At 33.9% G+C, this 17,168-nt stretch overlaps 1 protein-coding gene across 1 annotated transcript in view; it reads right to left on the bottom strand.

The window, feature by feature from the left end:
* The window catches only part of LOC137237940 (uncharacterized), a 36,764-nt gene continuing 19,596 nt past the window's right edge, over window positions 1-17,168 (bottom strand). The window contains exon 2 of the mRNA XM_067762333.1: window positions 1-1,728. Coding sequence (XP_067618434.1) covers window positions 1,691-1,728 — 38 coding nt within the window. The 3' untranslated portion in view covers window positions 1-1,690. The remainder of the gene's footprint in view (window positions 1,729-17,168) is intronic.

The following is a 17,168-nucleotide window of genomic DNA, read 5'->3' as shown; positions in this document are numbered from 1 at the left end:
TGATTTTTTTAAATAGTTAAGTGAGTCGCCTTTAAATTTGTATACAGTTGAATATAAGAAAATAATTAAAAAAATTTAAATTTTACGAAAATTAAATTTATTTTATTTTTTTAAATGTTTAAGTTTTCTAAAATTTCTTTTTTTTCATATTCTTAATTTTATATTTTTTTTTTGGAAATTTGAAACTTTTGTACTACATAAATAAATATAAAATTGAAAAAAAGAAGAAAAAAACATTAAAAAAATTCAGAATATTCTGTTTAAAAGTTTTTTTTAATAAATAAATGAACAAAAGTTATAAAAAAGGGTTAACTTTACAGAAATTATAATGAAGCCCAAAACACAATTCGCTAGCTGATTTTAACAGTAAAATATAACGACTAGTTTTAATTTTTTAGTTTTTAAGTTTTCATGAATCTTAAGAAAGTTTGCTTGTTGAAGAAATTTTGGTAAGATTATAAATTAATACCTTTAATAATTTTTCCTATTATTTTGCTTTTAATTTAATAAATGTAATTTGAATTTTAAATAAGATTTGGAATAGAAATGAAATGAAATGCAAAAAATTTTAAATATTTTTTTTATATCTAGATATGAAAACTAAAAAAGAAACACAAAAAATGCAACAAAACAGTTTTCCTACAATAATTGTAAACTAGGAGAAAAAATATAAATTTAAAATTTGAAAAAAGAAATAGTTTTTAAATAAGTGTTAAAACTGAAATAAAATGAAATACAAAGATTTATAATAATTTTTTTTAATCTAGATTTGAAAGTAAAGAAAAAATACAAAAAAATTCAACATAAAGTATTTTTTTTATACATCTCGTAAATTTAAAGAACAAAAAACAATTTTAAAAAATTTAATAAATTTTTTTTGTGATAAATTAAAATTACGAACATCACAATCGTGCGCAGGCGCTGTTTCAATTTGTTCATTATTTTTATATTTGTTTTTCTATTTTTTTCTTTTATCTAATTACTATTGCTACATAGAAATCATTACAACTACAATTGCGCTGCACAGCCAATAGTTCAATCCGATTAGCCTTTTGGAATGATTGGCTGCACTTTTTTGTTTGTTGGCCTGCGTAATGAATGGGTAGTGGGGGTGTTGTTATGAACAATGCATTATTTTTAGTTTTCATTTTTTTTTATACAATTTCAGCCGCGTTGGCATTTGCATTTGCATTGAAAAGTAAGGTTTTCTTTTTAATCATAATAAACTATAACTAACTTCACTAATTTGGCAATTGAATTGAACTAATTTTAAGTTAATTAAAAACTAATTGTTATGCTAATTGTTCATTTTAATAGATATTTTTTATAAGACTCATATTTATTGTTCCTTCAATTCATTTTTTTTACAATATTCTCATAAAGTCTCTTTAGTTAAACCAAATTTTTGTTTAGAAATAAAAAAATAATAAAAAAAAATTTGTACCAAATATGTAGAAAACCAAAACGTTTTCAACGCTGCTACCAGCTTTGCACGGCCCTCACTGCAGCGTTTGACACCACCCGCATCCATATCATCAACATCATTATCATTATCGTCATCACCACATCCTTTACAAAAACTTCAGTCGGCAAAATTTTTTTAAACAAATTTTGTCCAGAGCGATGGCGTGTCGGCAATGGCGTCGTCATCAGCTTTTTAGCCACAGCAGCCAATTTAACAACAAAGCATCTAAGGCGGTGGTATTGCTTTTCGCTTCGGCATCGAATCTAAAAATAAATAAAAAAAAAGATAAACAAAAGCAATCAATGGGCAAGAGCAATTAATATAAAAAAAATTATTTTATATAAAACTGCCAATTATTATTCAAGTGGAGTTAAACGTACTAACGTCCCCTTTTCCAATCTTTATTTGATACTCATAGAGCATGGCATTTTATTTAAATACTGACGATTGCAAACTGCAAATGATCTTCATAAATGCTTGTAAGTCCATTCACTTGAATGCAAATGCAAAAAAAAAAAGTCAGCTTATCATCTCGTGTGTGTCGACAGAAGTAGGTAGGCATAGATTGCGCAAATACCGTCCAAGTAAAAAAAAAATTAATGCTGCACATACTTCTATGTATGTATGTATATGTAAATAAATATGTCATATTACCTGCGCGGCAGAGTGGGCAATAAAATGCACACCATTGTGCAAACTGCTGATAAGGTGTCGAACGAGATCGAATATGACTGTGTATATATGAGCTCACGATTAGTTATATACAAGTACTCACACTTTTTGAAAACAGCAGGCCATTATACCAAGGTTCTAATTGGTAGTAACCACCTACAGTATATGGATCTGGAGCTAAGTTCCTGCCTAAGTTAGATCAAATAAGGTGAGAGGAGAACATCATAAGTCACCCAAGCGGGTTAAGGGGCTTAGAGTGTACCCACGGCAGGTATGGCTGTCGTAAGAGGCAACTGAAATACCAAACTGATTCAAGTGGTGGTATAGCGCAACCCTATCAAGGGGTGGCCAGCGCAATATATAGCTTCTCCAACCCGTTTGTCAACCTTATCTACCCATGGCGAATCCTGTTTCTTTAACAGCCGAGGCTCTGTCGACCCCAAATTCCTCATGAATCTAGGGAGTGGGAGGGCGGGATGGGCAAGAAGGTTTTATGTGGTCATACCAAATCGTTCCCGAGATGATCGGGCTAGTAGCTTAATGGTGCTTGTTACAGGCACGTACCAGATCTGCATTAGGCAAAGGCCCATCAACAACGATAACACTCCCGATGGCCTTCGGGGAATGTCCTTATCGATACAACAACAACAACAGAACGCCATAAGCGAAAAACAGAAGCAGACACCTTTTTGTTTGAGGATCTGTTATTATTTTTGACTTTTTGGGACACGGTTACAAATTTGAGTCTAATTCTGAAACTTTTCATCCTACATACATTATGAAACCAAACTTCGTAAGAATAAATTTGCAGAGCTTGGTTTCAATTTTAAACCAAAGAAGTCTTCACTTGTATTAAAACAAAAAAACTGTGTGGCTAATCCGTCATCCGTACGTTTTAAGTCGAAGTGCTACGATTTGCAGCACTTTTCACAAATGACAATTTTTATTTTAATATGTTTAGCAGCATTTTTAAACTTTAAAATGTTATTGTAAAATTAGAAGTTTCGTCATGTTTCTAGTTTTAGATTTATTTACGCTTTTTGTTTTATTTTATACCCAGAAATTTCTACAAGTTTCAGTTTTAAGATTTTTTAAATTATTTTGGAGTGGGTTTAAATCCGTTTGGAGATTTTCGACTTAATGTTCGAAGATGTTAAAGATTTAAGTCGAATAAAATTAAAAAATGCAGTAGTCAACTGGGATCACGTTGCAAAAGTTCTGAAGTTTTGGGCGACTTGTGGTAAGCCATTTTTACATATACTACACTTTTAATTGCATGTCCCTATAAAGTCAAACGCATCGTTTTCCCTGAAAAGCGTTGTGAAACCTTTGATGGGAGTCCAATCCACCGTCGAACAATTTGGACTTTGATAAAAAACTCAAGGAACTATTAAATATAATCTCCACTGTTTTGAGAAAAACAATCAGTTTAAACACTTCACTAGACCGTAGGTAGAAAAATCTTTGGACTAAATAAGAAAGCAAAACTTTTTTGGCCAAATTCGACTTTATTTTTTACTTGATTTTTTCCATTGAGAGGGATACAACCAGTCCAACACTTCTTTAATATTTCTATACCTTTTTTGTAGTACAATGTGTCAAGGCTCTCAAAATACGCTTTTGTTCCGACAAAAACTTCTTCATCTGAACCGAATCCTTTTCCTAGGAGCTCGTTTTTGAGATTTTTGAATAGACAATAGTTGCTGGGGGCATAATTTGAATAATACGATGGATGGGGCAGCAATTCCAATTTCAGTTTACACAATTTTTCTATTATTACACTGACTTGTGAAAGGACAAACGCGGCACTCATTTGAAAAACATCTTTCTCATTCGTGTAAGTTATGATGCATACGTTCTTTTGATATCTTTACGATGTCAGCAAACAGATGAAAACAGCTGCTTTTTGTACATAAGAAATTGTCGCTAAGCGATACTTTGAGATGTATTGTAACTAAACCTTTGAGATACGAAATGTTTAGCTCTAGGTCTGTTCAACACAAAATCTTATTTTCAAATGATTTTCATCATAGAATCCATTAAAAAATCTAAAATCTCTACAAAAAACAACCGTTTAATGTAAAAAAACAGAACAAAACACAACCATTAGTATAACTCATAACTGGGACGCACTAAAAAACAGCTAACCAACAGCACTCACTTAGCCAAGTTAACCAAAGTAGCTCGTCAATTAATCAGTCATACAAGCAATCAGTTAACTAACGTTTCAACGAACCAAAGATTGGTTAAGTAAAAAGCACAATATCAAGAAAACGAAAATTATGAGGTGTGTGTTGTTTTTGTTGGGCAAATCAGTCGATTTTTTAAATGCTGGCATGAAGTTAAACAATATGAAGTTTTCTTCACACTATCCCCGATCTCACACCCTTCTTAACTTAATACTATGATATGTTTTAAATAAAAAATTTTCTATATCTACGTCCACATAAAGACACAATGACGATAGTGACCGACAATGAAAACATCAGAAAACATTTATTTTCTTGCTGTTATTTACAGTAATGTGCTTTACGTACAGTTTCTAGGCAAACCAAAAAAATATTTATAACTAATAAAATAAAATAAAAAAGTATAGTAAAATATGTGTAGTAACAACCGCTTAACCCTTTCGAACCGGCATTCAGCCTCTTAGGTAAATATAATTTAATTAGTTTCAAGTAATTAAGATACAGATAACTAGACTATTTGCATTCAAAAATTTAAAATTTGTATGATGGGGGGCCTGGGGGGGACTGGTACAACATTGTACCGCCAGTACTATTTCATGGTACAACATTTGTACCGGCAGTTCTCAACGTACAAATAATAATAAAAAATTTTCATATTGATGGATAATCATTTATTGGAAAAAATAAAAGTTTTACAAAAAAGGATATTACTTCCAAGAAAAATGTTTAAAAACTAAACACACAATTATTAAATTTCGAAAATCTGAATCTAATTTATTTTTGAGTATGATATATCACATTGCTGTCAAATTTGTTTTGTTCTGGTTTGTGTTTTGCCCTGCGCACACTTCGCGCAACGTCTTCGAGTCTCAATAAGAATTGGTAAATGTAAGGATACGTTGTCCAGCTCCCTTTTTTCGTTGAGATAAACGGCTTGGTGATTGGGATCTGCGTACGGCTGCAGTTTTAATACCTGATATTAATTACCAGATGGGCTGACCCTGAGGACTTATTTCTTTTCTATTTTTCTTTAATTGTACTAACTAAAGCTTTATCCACACGATCGCCTAAAGTTCCGTCGTATTGATTTTGTCCTCTTCCGTTGTATATATTGAAATCATATATGTATGTATCTCGTCTCAGAGTCACATTGCAGCCACATTTTTATTCCAAGTTTTACTGATTTGAGTGGCATATATTGTTTTAAGGATGATCTTCTTTTAAACTTTGCCATTGATTCATCTCTTCTCTGCCTAACCTTATCCTGCCGGTATTTTTGAGATGTACTTTTCAAATACTCCACAACATCGTCGATGTAATAAGTTTTACTGCAATCAGTTGGTTTCTGAGAAAATGCAAAATATAATTTTGATGCCAAAAATTAATAGCGGTCACGAGATATTGCAGTCTTGATAATAGCATTACTTATTGAAGGATGTTTTGACCAATAATGATTTAAAGTCGGAAGCTTGTTATAAGACATAACGAACATAGAGCCTAGCATAACTTGTATCAGTCTTTACTATATTAATCTTTTTTTTGCGATTTGAAACTCAGAAATGGGGTAATTTGTACATTGTGCGATATACATGCACAGACTTCGAGGAAACATCTTTTGACAAATTTTGAAAGGGTAAAGAATTGAGAGGAATTTCCGGACTTATATTACGTCCACGGTAATCACTTATAATATGTATAGGTATGGAATTTTCTCAAAGAGAAGACGTCTGGATCCCACAAATTCATTCGGTGCTATAATGCTTTCAACATCTGATAGCTCACTAATGGACGATGAAGGGGACCAGATTCTTCGCCGTGCGAACCCAATTTTGGCAAATAATTATCATCATTTCCGTTTAAAAAATCAGTGCCTGTATCATCGTCATCTGAATCAAGCATTACATCAATCAGCAGTTCGGTAATTTTGTCTGCGCTCAGTTTTTTCGACTTGGTATATCTTTATAAAAGAAAGACGAGATAATACTTCTTTTTTGAAGAGAGGCACTGTTGGTACGTACATATATGTACCAGTATAAAATACTACTGGCACATATAAGTACCAGCTCACTGAAACTCCACAAACTCAAGCAAATCCATATAAATGTTTCACTAAATATGCTAAAGCTTGTAAATAAAATAAATATCTTCCATAAAAATAATTTGTTTGGCAGTTACAACTTTTTTTTAAAGATTATTATTCAAAAACCAAACACGTGTCCGAACCTTTCACTATTTAACTCAAAACTAAGCGTACTGCACAGGAGAAAATGATTTCATTTTTTTATATGTACCTTTAGACAAACTAAAAAGCCTCCTATGGTACGTTTTTTATTCAGTTTGAGTGTGATTTTGTAGATTTAGTCCAATATACACATTTAGTGGTACATGAGGTGTACCAACAGGTTCGAAAGGGTTAAGGCTGCAAAAACCCACAAAAAAAATCGGATTTATGTCAACCTCAACCACGTATCGTACTATCGCTCCGTTACTCAGCGTACTTTCTTTCCAGCTTTCTTTCGTCAAGCAAACAACTGCTATATAAAAACGTCATAGTTTCTCAACAAAAAACCTACAATTCATCGAGTCATGGCCGTCTTTGTTAATTGTCGTTATTGCGGTCATTCGCGCTCCATTTGGGGTCGTTGTATGTTTTCGACGTTTTACTACTTTTGTGCTTTATAAATATTTACGAAAGCTGGGCGTAGAATAGTAGACTAAATTAAAATTTAAAAACCAAAACAAACGATAATAATAATAATCAACATACATTTCACATTCGCTATCGTGTAATCACAAATAATGCATTCAATTTTTTTTGTTCGCTTCAAAGTATTTCCGCACTTTCGCAAACACCCACATATTTTTTAAAATATGTCAGCATGAAGGTGTGAATAGTTTCGTTCAGGGATCGTAAGCATTAATATGAAAAAGATAAAAAATAGGCTGCATTATTATGCGATCATTTTTATTTGTATATATATTTTTTTTTTTCAAGCAAAATCGAAATGGTGTGCAGTTGCCGTTTTCACTTACTGGTAAATTTTATTGTAATTTGTAGTCATAACCGACGGCAAATATATCTGACGTTGTATGACTAGGCCTTTTCATAATATGGTAAAGTCTGTGGTCAAATTTGACCTAGTTAAAACCAAGCATAAGAATTATTTACTTTAAATTTTGAAAAAGGATTTTAACAATTAGGTCTTCTCGATTGAATAAACATTTAAGTCTCCTTGAAGAAGACGCAATATAGAATCGAAACGCGTCGGAAGTGCAAAATTATAACGTATATTAAACGTAGTATTAAAAATTTGTTATTTAAAAAAAAATTGAACTTAAAATGTTTAATATTTCTTTTTAATCAGAAGATAATATATTGTAGGGCTGTTTTCATCATCTACCGTTAAGTTAATATAACATCTATCAGATAGTTTAATTTGTCGATTACACCAACACAGGGTTACAACCACCACGGGTTAAATTATTAATTGTGAATATTTTGTAGAAGAAATCGCAAAAGCCTATTATGAATACAAGCGCGACAGCTGACTTTTGTTCTCACTTTTTCTTTGTACTTAACTGAGATTCGAAGCAGCAGTTAGCATGGAGAAAACGAAAATATCGATAACTTAGAGATAAGTGACTAACTGAAGTTGGTGAAAAGGGCCCTTAGATTGTAAACCTGCCTTTTTGATGAAGTTTTGTAGAGCAGAAGATACTACGAAAAAACCAGTCAAAACAATTCCATCATATAGTGGCTATTAACCAAATAAGCTAACTCTATATTTGGCCTATTTCCTTTGATTTCAATGGAATTTTAAAATTGTAGTTTCTCTACCATGTAGGTATACACTCTAAGAAGACGCTTGTCTGCAAAAATTGCAGATGGAAATCAGCTGTTTTTTTTTTTTTTTTGATATAAACAAAGCAGATGGCGCGGTGGAGTCCACAAATTTTAGCGGGTGGATTGACTTCGTGTTAAAATTGTTGGCAGGATATATTTAACGGGCATTACATAAGAAGTTTTTCATATAGAGGCGTTTAACTCAATCTTATGCATGATGATTAGATTGGGAACGACAAATCGAGCGACGCTGGTGCCATCTGACATGGAAACTGGCAAACTCCTAACTTTTGTTGCAAGCAAAGCATAAAAAGAAAAATTCGACATTTCCTTAGGCTTAGGGCGCTTTCACACTTGGCGAGTGAAATTATTCTTCCCACTCTTTGGTAATTTTCCACCTTTTTTTCACAATTAAAAACTGCAACAAATGAATAGGAGACAAAATATGTTAGCAAGTATTCTTCTTGTATTGTGAGAATGTTTATAATTGTGCTTCGCGAAATTTGGTATGTGAATGGATAAGCCGAAATAAGTTTCAATTGCTAAGTCTGAAGTTTGTTTATATTTACAAATGCAACATCTTGCGTGACTGTGACGATGTAACTGTCACGCATAAGCTTGCGTTAAACGCATCTATATGAAAAACTTCATTGTGGCTTGGCCTTAAAAGAGAGATAAATTTTGGCAGGCAGTGGAGAAAACGGTCCTTAGGCATAATAATATCTAATTATTTTTGAGAATAAAAAATATACACATTCACTGTCTCGAAATAGTTCTCCAATAAAGTGACATAGATTTTTGTCATAAAAAATATGAAATAATAATTAATCATTTTCGAACTCTGTACGTTTTCATCCATTTTTTCTGTTTTGGTCTTGATTAGAAAGTTACGGCATTTGGGACAAAAACTAAATAATTTCTCTCTAAACAAACGTATTTTAATATGTTGCCTTAAATAACACACATAACTTTTGATCGAAGTCAGACTTCATAAAATTTTTTGCCTACACCATTTTTCGCATGAGCCTTATGGTATCTTTTCAAAGACCATAATCAACACAGACAATATTTTTTAAAACCGTTTTGTATTTGATGTATATTGTAAGAATTTTTCGTTGTGTTTTATGTTTATATTTATACATTGTTTCTAGCTATGTTGCATGTTAGGTGCTTTCAATTCTTCCAATTTTTTTTTATTTTTATACTCAGTTGAGCAGAGCTCACAGAGTATATTAAGTTTGATTGGATAACGGTTGGTTGTACATATATAAAGGAATCGAGATAGATATAGACTTCCATATATCAAAATAATCAGGATCGAAAAAAAATTTGATTGAGCCATGTCCGTCCGTCCGTCCGTCCGTCCGTTAACACGATAACTTGAGTAAATTTTGAGGTATCTTGATGAAATTTGGTATGTAGGTTCCTGAGCACTCATCTCAGATCGCTATTTAAAATGAACGATATCGGACTATAACCACGCCCACTTTTTCGATATCGAAAATTTCGAAAAACCGAAAAAGTGCGATAACTCATTACAAAAGACAGATAAAGCGACGAAACTTGGTAGATGGGTTGAACTTATGACGCAGAATAGAAAATTAGTAAGATTTTGGACAATGGGCGTGGCACCGCCCACTTTTACAAGAAGGTAATTTAAAAGTTTTGCAAGCTGTAATTTGGCAGTCGTTGAAGATATCATGATGAAATTTGGCAGGAACGTTACTACTATTACTCTATATGTGCTAAATAAAAATTAGCAAAATTGGATGAAGAACACGCCCACTTTTTAAAAAAAAATTTTTTTAAATTCAAATTTTAACAAAAAATTTAATATCTTAAATGTATATAAGTAAATTAAGTCAAAATTCAACTCCAGTAATGATATGATGCAACAAAATACAAAAATAAAAGAAAATTTCAAAATGGGCGTGGCTCCGCCCATTTTCATTTAGTTTGTCTAGAATACTTTTATTGCCATAAGTCGAACAAAAATTTAGCAATCCTTCTCAAATTTGGTAGGAGCATAGATTCTATGACGGTAACTGTTCTCTGTGAAAATGGGCGAAATCGGTGGAAGCCACGCCCAGTTTTTATACACAGTCCACCGTCTGTCCTTCCGCTCGGCCATTAACACAATAACTTGAGCAAAATCCGATATATCTTTACTAAACTTAGCCCACGTACTTACCTGAGCTCACTTTTTCTTGGTATAAAAAATGGGCGAAATCTGACCATAACCACGCCCACTTTATCGATATCGAAAATTACGAAAAATGTAAAAAATGCCATAATTCTATACCAAACACGAAAAAAGGGATGAAACATGGTAACTGGATTGGTTTATTGACGCAAAATATAACTTTGGAAAAACCTTTGTAAAATGGGTGTGACACCTACCATATTAAGTAGAAGAAAATGAAAAAGTTCTACAAGGCGAAATCAACAGCCCTTGGAATCTTGGCAGGAATACTGTTAGTGGTATTGCATATATAAATAAATTAGCAGTACCCGACAGATGATTTTCTGGATCACCTGGTCCACATTTTGGTCGATATCGCGAGAACGCCTTCACATATACATCTAAGGGCCACTCGCTTTTAAAACCCTCATTAATACCTTTAATTTGATATCCATATCGTACAAAAACATACCAGAGTCCCCCTGTCCCACCCTAATGGCGATATCTCGAAAAGGCGTCCACCTATAGACCTAATGCCCCCTCCCTCTTAAAATGCTCAGTAACACCTTTCGTTTGATACCCATATCGTACAAACATTCTAGAGTCACCCCTGGCCCACCCTAATGGCGATATCTCGAAAAGGCGTCCACCTATAGACCTAGTGTCCACTCCCTCTTAAAATGCTCAGTAACACCTTTCGTTTGATACCCATATCGTACAAACATTCTAGAGTCACCCCTGGCCCACCCTAATGGCGATATCTCGAAAAGGCGTCCACCTATAGACCTAATGCCCACTCCCTCTTAAAATGCTCCGTAACAGCTTTCGTTTGATACCCATATCGTACAAACATTCTAGAGTCACACCTGGCCCACCCTAATGGCGATATTTCGAAAAGGCGTCCACCTATAGAACTAAGGATTACTCCCTTTTAAAATACTCATTACCACCTTTCATTTGATACCCATATCGTACAAACACATTCTAAAGTCACCCTGGCCCACCCTAATGGCGATATCTCGAAAAGGCGTCCACCTATAGACCTAATGTCCACTCCCTCTTAAAATGCTCAGTAACACCTTTCGTTTGATACCCATATCGTACAAACATTCTAGAGTCACCCCTGGCCCACCCTAATGGCGATATCTCGAAAAGGCGTCCACCTATAGACCTAATGTCCACTCCCTCTTAAAATGCTCAGTAACACCTTTCGTTTGATACCCATATCGTACAAACATTCTAGAGTCACCCCTGTCCCACCCTAATGGCGATATCTCGAAAAGGCGTCCACCTATAGACCTAATGCCCACTCCCTCTTAAAATGCTCAGTAACACCTTTCGTTTGATACCCATATCGTACAAACATTCTAGAGTCACACCTGGCCCACCCTAATGGCGATATCTCGAAAAGGCGTCCACCTATAGAACTAAGGATTACTCCCTTTTAAAATACTCATTACCACCTTTCATTTGATACCCATATCGTACAAACACATTCTAGAGTCACCCTGGCCCACCCTAATGGCGATATCTCGAAAAGGCGTCCACCTATAGACCTAATGCCCACTCCCTCTTAAAATGCTCAGTAACACCTTTCGTTTGATACCCATATCGTACAAACATTCTAGAGTCACACCTGGCCCACCCTAATGGCGATATCTCGAAAAGGCGTCCACCTATAGAACTAAGGATTACTCCCTTTTAAAATACTCATTACCACCTTTCATTTGATACCCATATCGTACAAACACATTCTAGAGTCACCCTGGCCCACCCTAATGGCGATATCTCGAAAAGGCGTCCACCTATAGACCTAATGTCCACTCCCTCTTAAAATGCTCAGTAACATCTTTCGTTTGATACCCATATCGTACAAACATTCTAGAGTCACCCCTGGCCCACCCTAATGGCGATATCTCGAAAAGGCGTCCACCTATAGACCTAATGCCCACTCCCTCTTAAAATGCTCAGTAACACCTTTCGTTTGATACCCATATCGTACAAACATTCTAGAGTCACCCCTGGCCCACCCTAATGGCGATATCTCGAAAGGGCGTCCACCTATAGACCTAATGCCCACTCCCTCTTAAAATGCTCAGTAACACCTTTCGTTTGATGCACATATCGTACAGACACCCCTGGTCCACCTTTATGGCGATATCTCGAAACGGCGTCCACCTATGGAACTAAGGATCACTCCTTTTCAAAATACTCATTAACAGCTTTCATTTGATACCCATATCGTACAAACACATTATAGAATCACCCCTGGTCCACCTTAATGGGGACATTTCGAAAAGGCGTCCACCGATAGACCTAAGGCCCACTCCCTCTTAAAATGCTCAGTAACACCTTTCATTTGATACCCATATCGTACAAACAAATTCTAGAGTCAGCCCTGGTCTACCTTTATGGCGATATCCCTAAATGGCGTTCATCCATAGAACTATGGCCTACTCTCTCTTAAAATACTCTTTAATACCTTTCATTTGATACACATGTTATACAACCACATTCCAGGGTTACCCCAGATTGATTTTCCTTATTTTGTCTCCATAGCTCTCAACTGAGTATGTTATGTTCGGTTACACCCGAACTTAGCCTTCCTTACTTGTTTTCTTTGTGTTAGAGGTGTTTTTTTAAGTCTATGATGAAGTTCACCGTGTTATGTATTATTGTGTCGGTGGATGTTGGTTTTCTATGTATATTGTAGTTAAACTTACTGGCACCTTTATCAATAACTATTGTCAGGATTGAATATAAAGTTCCCGGAATATGTGTATATCATTCAATGCGCCATTAGGGTTTTAACTGGATAGCTCCACCCAACCTAGATATTTAGACATTCATAACATGGTCCCATTTTTAAACTAATGAATCGTCTCAATGGAGTATCATGCTCTTTGATTTTTGGTAGCTGTTTCTACCGATCTACCTTACAATTCAAAACAACAAATTGTACAAATTTTTGCTAAAGATCTCGATTATAAAAAAAAAAATAAATGTAAGGCGCGATAACCTCCGAAGAGATCTAAGGCCGAGCTTCTCTTCCAATTTGCGTCGTGCTCCTCTTGATTTTTCCCTACAAATTGGCCGGACGGGACCTACATGTTTTATGCCGACTCCGAACGGCATCTGCAAGGCAGATGAGTTTTCACTGAGAGCTTTTCATGGCAGAAATACAATCGGAGCGCTTGCCAGACACTGCCGAGGGGCGACCCCGCTTAGAAAAATGTTCTTCTAATTGAAAAATCTTATTTCTAAAATTTTGATGTTGCTTTGCCCGGGAGTTGAACCCAGGGCATACGGTGTGATAGGCGGAGCACGCTACCATCACACCACGGCGGCCGCCTCGATTTAGATTCAATAAATGTACAACTTTATTGAAGTACAGTGAACATTTCTAAACTGACACTTACTGAATTTAGTCCCTGGTCCACTCACAAAACAAAACTTTGATAGAAATATATGTGAGAAACACGTAATAAGAACACGGCTTAGAATCAAATAGGCACACAAAAAACTCCTATTGGGTAATATGATCTCCAGCTAAAACACATACACCTCTACACAAATCGTAACTTCACAAAAGTTGGTTACCTTTTGCGATGATATTAAACGAGAAACAATAAAAAATAATACTACATAAATATAAACCGAAGGCCGTTCCAAGCGAAGAAACAGTATTTTGTATTTCGTTATGAGCGAATCATGATGAGGTAAAACAAATAGTGTAGAAAAGAACTACATATGGATGTATGCGCTAAGACGATTAGCAAGCAAGTGTGAGCATATAAAAATTAAAAAAAGGAAGCGTGAAGAGCATGCGGGAGGATCATGTGTTTATTTTGCTTTTATTGGACGGGCAAGCGTGTAGATATCAAGTGCGTAGAAGACTGTCTGACAGATACACAAACATATAAAATAGTGCGTATGTAGTAGCTATGTTTTGTTGTCAACAACCAAATTTCCCGCCAAAATAATCACGTTCACTTGGCTCGAACAAATCACAATAAGAATTGTTTTTCGAATGAGTAAAAAATAAATTTCAAACAGGTCGAAGCGAAATGTGAACAAATATTAGTGATTTAAGCATGTGTATATTTATGTATGTGAGTTTATATACATATATGATTGTCAAGAATGTATATTGATTTTTAAGGTTAAGGTTTAACTTTATTTATTTGATTTAATTTTTTATTTGCTCTACTTTCATTATAAGTTTTATAAATTATTTTTAGATACAATGTGAATTTGTTGTGCAGTGACATGATGTGATGTTATGCCATGTAATGCTTTTTAATCTGATGTGATGTAATGTTGCATAGGATCATGTGATAGAATAAACACAAAGCATAGCGTAAGATATTATATATTCAAGTAAAGCATATATGACACTACTTTATTTTTGCTTGGATTCCAAGCTAAAAAGCCTGACGAAACTTTATCGGAACTTCAAAACACAAAAACAATTTCTATCATGAAAAAGCGAGACCACTATTCCCCCAAAATTAGTGTTTTTGTTTATGTTTTACATTTAATTTTTACATTAACACTTTTAACAATAAAAACAATGCAAATAACACACGAAAATTATTTCGGTCTCTAATGGTTCACTTATTTCACAAGAAAGTTGATTTTAATTGTGTTTTTATGCACCAAATTTTCAAACTAAAAACAAAATTTTCATGTGTCAGAAAAAAATAAAGAAAACACGGCCGAATGTCAAAAAAACCTATCGAAATAAAAACTGGCTCGTTTGTTTTTAATGAACTAGACTGTATTTTCCTTGTATTTCGTTAGTTTTTTGAAATATAGTTTACACATTTACACCAGTACTGAAACCGTATTAGGAGGGAGTGCGACAAAAAATTGAAGATAAAATACAAGAAAAAATATACTTATTTTCGTAGTGTCATATAGGTATAATGTTAACTCAATTACTCTAGCCTATATGACATTAGCTTTGTATATTGATTTCATCACATTATGTTATGAAACAATTTATCATATGAGAAGGAATCGCATCACTTGAAGCAGATAACATCACATCATATCGCTTTACTTTCGTTATAAAGCATTTATATGAAGTTCGTGAAGTTACGTTTTGTCGTGTTATGTTATATTAAGTTACATATGTTGTGTTATGCTATGCAATGTTATGTAGCTATTATTTTTTTTTTTTTTTTTTTAGTTTCCATAATTTACTTTTAATTCGCTTACATCACTGCATTTTTAATAGGTACTAAACCGAAAACTATTAAAACTTGATCATGCATATACCTAGTATTTTTTTTTTATCATACGAACAAAAAAGCCCCACAATGTGGCAGCACCTAACAACAAGCAGAGTGGAGAGTTGCTCACTTTTTTCATACAATATTTTTTTCTTTGCTTTATTCTGTGGGATACTCACGCGAACGCAATACCCGAAGAACATACACTATACAATACATCGCCAACAAAAATATTAAATACATACGAGTACAGTGCTCGTCTGAAAGGCCGATAGAGTTTTTGTGCTGGCGGGAGCAATAAGTGGGGAAGTCAAATGAAAGAGGGCGACAGACGTTGTGGAGTCTAGTATTATTGGTGGTATTGTGGGTGCGGCTGCCTCTGTTAAAGCTGTTATTGCTAATGCTGCCGAAGTTGACTTCGCTGTTTTGCCATTGCCATACAATTCAACTTGACTGTACACAAACAATGAGTTTATATAGTATGAAAGTGCGATGACAACTACGACGACGACGACCACAATCCGACTTCATAACGATGACGAGCAGTGTAGTATTGAATAAGCGCATATAAAAATAAAACGATATAAAATACAATTTATATGACAAATAAGAAACAAGAAAAAAAAAAAAAACGATTGGAACTTAAAGAATAAATAAAAAAGTTAAAGCAAAAATAAAGCAAATAAAATGTTCTACAGCAAGCGTATAAACCCAGTGCACAATTTGAATATTTTATGACTTCTCGCCTTCGCTCTCTCCTTAATGCATGGTATATATGCATTATGTAAATTTTGAAATTTGTGCTTCAACAAACATTTTTTTGAATTCGAATAAAAGATTGATGTATTTAAGATAGGCATGAAATGATATGCGACTATTTTTTTTAAAGTTAACATCAATAATTAAATTCTTTTAATTAAAAATTTTGTATTTAATGACTTGGTTCGGTTTTATTTACAATACATGGAGAACAATACATTTTTCAAAATTTATTTTGTATAGTAAAATGGGTATGCATTTAAGAGATTACATACACTCATTTGAGTTAAAGAAATCGAAACTCGTATTTAATTTTTCTATTCTACATACTTTGGATAATCTATTCCTCTAAAAAGTATGGTCCTGTAATGAAAAACCAAAGTTTGATTATAGCTCGTTCTCTCGACACACGGCTCCGATACACGAAACAACTTTGAAGTCGATTATATCAACATTTCCTCTTCTTCGCTAAAAAATCACCTTATTTCAAAGTTCTTTTTCATCCCCGAGGCTTAAAAATGTATATAAAATAGGTATATCTATTTGATACAAATTCTTAGAAGAAATGTGAATATGGTTTTTAAATAAGAACAAACCTTAAATTGTTTTGATAAAGAATAGTACACAATTATAGCAGCTTTCATAGAATCGGAAATATGTATGTAGATACTCAATATATCGAAAGGAGTATGGAAAATTACGTGGAAAGTTCCTATTCTTTCTCAAAATCTCCGGACTAAAAAATAATATACTTAAATTATTTATGGCAAGTTAATAAGCTTTTTCCGTCTAACTCTGCCATACCCCTCTACACTTTTTC

Source organism: Eurosta solidaginis, chromosome 1 (assembly GCF_040869045.1).
Source record: "Eurosta solidaginis isolate ZX-2024a chromosome 1, ASM4086904v1, whole genome shotgun sequence".
NCBI lineage: Eukaryota > Metazoa > Arthropoda > Insecta > Diptera > Tephritidae > Eurosta > Eurosta solidaginis.
The sequence above is the reverse complement of the archived record's forward strand: the minus strand, read 5'-3'. Positions and strand labels throughout refer to the sequence as shown.